Raw genomic sequence first — 4,451 nt, forward strand, 5'->3', positions numbered from 1 at the left:
GTAGTAGTATTAGTACATGATGTATTGTAGTAGTAGTAATACTACCTATCCAGTAGTGCAGGTGGTACTGCTGGTGTAGTAGTATTAGTACATGATGTATTGTAGTAGTAGTAATACTACCTATCCAGTAGTGCAGGTGGTACTGCTGGTGTAGTAGTATTAGTACATGATGTATTGTAGTAGTAGTAATACTACCTATCCAGTAGTGCAGGTGGTACTGCTGGTGTAGTAGTATTAGTACATGATGTATTGTAGTAGTAGTAATACTACCTATCCAGTAGTGCAGGTGGTACTGCTGGTGTAGTAGTATTAGTACATGATGTATTGTAGTAGTAGTAATACTACCTATCCAGTAGTTTAGGTGGTACTGCTGGTGTAGTAGTATTAGTACATGATGTATTGTAGTAGTAGTAATACTACCTATCCAGTAGTGCAGGTGGTACTACTGGTGTAGTAGTATTAGTACATAATGTATTGTAGTAGTAATACTACCTATCCAGTAGTGCAGGTGGTACTGCTGGTGTAGTAGTATTAGTACATGATGTATTGTAGTAGTAGTAATACTACCTATCCAGTAGTGCAGGTGGTACTGCTGGTGTAGTAGTATTAGTACATGATGTATTGTAGTAGTAGTAATACTACCTATCCAGTAGTGCAGGTGGTACTGCTGGTGTAGTAGTATTAGTACATGATGTATTGTAGTAGTAGTAATACTACCTATCCAGTAGTGCAGGTGGTACTGCTGGTGTAGTAGTATTAGTACATGATGTATTGTAGTAGTAGTAATACTACCTATCCAGTAGTGCAGGTGGTACTGCTGGTGTAGTAGTATTAGTACATGATGTATTGTAGTAGTAGTAATACTACCTATCCAGTAGTTTAGGTGGTACTGCTGGTATAGTAGTATTAGTACATGATGTATTGTAGTAGTAGTAATACTACCTATCCAGTAGTGCAGGTGGTACTACTGGTGTAGTAGTATTAGTACATAATGTATTGTAGTAGTAATACTACCTATCCAGTAGTGCAGGTGGTACTGCTGGTGTAGTAGTATTAGTACATGATGTATTGTAGTAGTAGTAGTAATACTACCTATCCAGTAGTGCAGGTGGTACTGCTGGTGTAGTAGTATTAGTACATAATGTATTGTAGTAGTAGTAATACTACCTATCCAGTAGTGCAGGTGGTACTACTAGTGTAGTAGTATTAGTACATGATGTATTGTAGTAGTACTAGTGCCTATCCAGTAGTGCAGGTGGTACTGCTGGTGTAGTAGTATTAGTACATAATGTATTGTAGTAGTAATACTACCTATCCAGTAGTGCAGGTGGTACTACTGGTGTAGTAGTATTAGTACATGATGTATTGTAGTAGTACTAGTGCCTATCCAGTAGTGCAGGTGGTACTGCTGGTGTAGTAGTATTAGTACATGATGTATTGTAGTAGTACTAGTACCTATCCAGTAGTGCAGGTGGTACTTCAGGGTTCCCCGGTTCTCCGTGCTGTACAGAACCAGGTAGGCGTCTCCGCTGTAAAACCCTCCGTACAGACTCACAGGAACAGGAACCAGCTCCATGTTCTCCACGCGCCACACCTGAAGCCCCGCCCCTCAATCTCTGGAGGAAACACCATGATGTCACCTGCAGGGGGCGGAGCCACACAACACCTGAACACTATGACGTCTGACGATATAAAACTGTTATGTTACTTTTTGTGTACTTGTACTTCAGAGGAAAACATTGGAGTACATTTACCTGATGTCACTGTGAAGAAAACAAATAGATATTTAATCTCACTTGAGAGAGAGACAGAGAGAGAGACAGAGACAGAGAGATTAAATTAATCTCCAGCTGATTTAAAGAAACAAAACACGACGTCATTCATGACTACAAACTGATGATGAAGAGAACAAAAGATGACGTTTGTTTTTAGAGTTTTACAGAAGAAAATAAAAAGTGATTGATAATAAAAGTGATTGATAATAAAAGTGATCATAAGAAGCAGAAACTCACCGTAGATGTTCAGTTGATCAAAGTGCTGCAGAACTTTGAGCTGCACCTGAGAATGCGAGTCAGAGAGGAAGAGCCTGTGGGGGAGGGGCTACAGGTAACTCTACCTGTCTACTTCCCCCACACACACCTGACACACCTGAACACACCAGCTGACATGACGAGCCTGAAACTCTGCTGCTGAAACCTGAAACCTGTTGAATTAATAATCATATTCAACTACATGAATAAAGCACACAAAGCTGAATAGAAATGTGTAAAAGTGTATATAAATACATATTTATATGTATGTGTATATATGTGTGAATATGTGTGTGTATATATATATGTATATATTTGTGTACATATGTATGTATATATATATATGTATGTATATATGTGTGTATTTATGTGTGTATAATTTGTATGTAAATATGTGTATATATGTATATATGTGTGTATATATGCATGTATATATGTGTATAGATATATGTGTATATATGTATGTATGTATATGTATATATATATATGAATGTATATATGTGTATAGATATATGTGTATATATGTATGTATATATGTGTATATATGTATATGTATATATATGTGTATAGATATATGTGTATATATGTATGTATGTATGTATATATATATATGAATGTATATATGTGTATAGATATATGTGTATATATGTATGTATGTGTATGTATGTATATATATATATGTATGTATATATGTGTATATATGTATGTGTATATATGTGTATATATGTATGTGTATGTATATATATATGTATGTATATATATGTATATATGTATGTATATATGTGTATATATATAGAGAGATAAGGTGATTGATTCTGATCAAACCGACTCATCTCCAACGAGCCGAACGGAGAAATTTATTTTGAAATATAAACAGGAAGCGCTGAGTTAAAATACGTTAAAGTTATTTAATGACGTCTTCTGGAGATAAAGACGTCAGACTGCAGTAATGTTGCTGTATGTTCCACTGTGTTTCTGCTGTGTCCCGCGCGACACATGGAAGAAGAGGCGATGAGGCGCGAGCCTATTATTCTGAAACCGGATGTGATCAAATTTATTGTGTTCTTTTATTTTGAAAACTTCTCCTTCTCGTTTTTATTTCGCTATTTCCGGTTGGTTGTTTACGGTCAGCTGTCAGTGAAGTTGTCAACATGTTGCAGAAAACCGGTAACTAACCGGGTTTAACCGGGTTGACGGACAGTCGGTTTTCGCGGAAGAATGGACACGTTCAGTAAGCTGAGCAGCATGCTGCTGCACGCGCTGGAGACGGTGAGTTAGCAGCTAGTTAACGTTAGCTCACCTGGTCTCTGTTAGCTCACCTAGCATCGTTAGCTCCGTGAAAAGTTACATAAAGTTATGAGTGAGGGTGAAGGACAGACAGGTGGAGGACAGACAGGTGGTGGAGAGATGGGCAGGGAGAGAGACGGACAGGTGGAGGACAGACAGGTAGAGAGACAGACAGGTGTCTCAGGACCAGAAGTTAGTTTTATTTACAAACTGAAGCTAAGTTAGCAGCTAACAGCTAACGCTAGCCTGTCCAGGTGTTTCCTGTTTACCTGCAGCAGGTGAGACTGTGAGGACGTGGTGGAATGTGTTGAGACACGATGACGTCATTGATCAGTTTGTCCACGTTGTAAAAGTTATTATTCATAATTATTACTTTTGACTGACATCACTACACAGGATTCAAATCTTCACAACTTTATGCAGATTTCATCTGTCTTTCTCTACTTGTCTGTCTCTCTACCTGTTTGTCTCTCTACCTGTCTCTCTCTCTCTCTACATGTCTGTCTACCTGTCTGTCTCTCTACCTGTCTGTCTCTAACTGTCTCTCTCTCTACCTGTCTGTCTGTCTACCTGTCTGTCTCTCTACCTGTCTGTCTCTCAGAGGGAGCCTACAGTGGACCTGTTGGAGTCCTTTGTGGATCATTGGAAGTCAATCACTAGCTATTACATCAAGACGACAGGTGAGGTTTCACCTGAGACACTGTTACCTGTTCACACTTGATTAGCCAATCACATTCACCCACTGTGTGTGTGTGTGTGTGTGTGTGTGTGTGTGTGTGTGTGTGTGTGTGTAGATGACAGTCGTCCTGTCAGACAGACAGACATCCCCTGGTGTCTCAGACAGATGTTGGACATCCTGGTGTACGAAGAGAAGCAACAGGTAAAACACCTGACAGGTGTATTGATGTTCAGGTGTTTTGATCTTCAGGTGTATTGACCTTCAGGTGTATTGATCTTCAGGTGTATTGATATTCAGGTGTATCGATCTTCAGGTGTATTGACCTTCAGGTGTATTGATCTTCAGGTGTATTGATATTCAGGTGTATTGATCTTCAGGTGTTTTGATCTTCAGGTGTTTTGATCTTCAGGTGTATTGATCTTCAGGTGTTTTGATCTTCAGGTGTATTGATCTTC

General features: G+C 38.8%; 2 protein-coding genes across 3 annotated transcripts in view; one reads left to right on the top strand and one right to left on the bottom strand.

Moving 5' to 3' along the window:
* Positions 1 to 2,075, bottom strand: part of LOC137867045 (gelsolin-like) — a 12,736-nt gene extending 10,661 nt beyond the window's left edge. The window contains exons 1-2 of the mRNA XM_068703448.1: positions 2,013 to 2,075; positions 1,456 to 1,640 (exon numbers count right to left, since the gene is read on the bottom strand). Of these exons, the coding sequence (XP_068559549.1) occupies positions 1,456 to 1,576 (121 nt within the window). The 5' untranslated portion in view covers positions 1,577 to 1,640; positions 2,013 to 2,075. The remainder of the gene's footprint in view (positions 1 to 1,455; positions 1,641 to 2,012) is intronic.
* A 1,053-nt stretch (positions 2,076 to 3,128) lies between these two features.
* On the top strand, positions 3,129 to 4,280 carry LOC137867046 (FHF complex subunit HOOK-interacting protein 2B-like). Of its 2 annotated transcripts, none has more exons than XM_068703451.1 (4): positions 3,129 to 3,299; positions 3,919 to 3,997; positions 4,112 to 4,197; positions 4,262 to 4,280. In XM_068703451.1, the coding sequence occupies exons 1-4, from the start codon at positions 3,249 to 3,251 to the stop codon at positions 4,268 to 4,270; spliced, it is 225 nt and encodes a 74-aa protein (XP_068559552.1). In that variant the 5' UTR covers positions 3,129 to 3,248; the 3' UTR covers positions 4,271 to 4,280. The 2 variants fall into 2 exon arrangements, with proteins under 2 accessions (XP_068559552.1, XP_068559553.1); XM_068703452.1 differs by lacking the exon at positions 4,262 to 4,280 and adding an exon at positions 4,230 to 4,249.
* Positions 4,281 to 4,451: the final 171 nt, after the last annotated feature.

The sequence above is a fragment of the Cebidichthys violaceus genome, unplaced genomic scaffold, assembly GCF_023349555.1.
Source record: "Cebidichthys violaceus isolate CVI_PGR_0920_01 unplaced genomic scaffold, fCebVio1.0.p SCAF_9, whole genome shotgun sequence".
In the NCBI taxonomy this organism is placed as follows: domain Eukaryota; kingdom Metazoa; phylum Chordata; class Actinopteri; order Perciformes; family Stichaeidae; genus Cebidichthys; species Cebidichthys violaceus.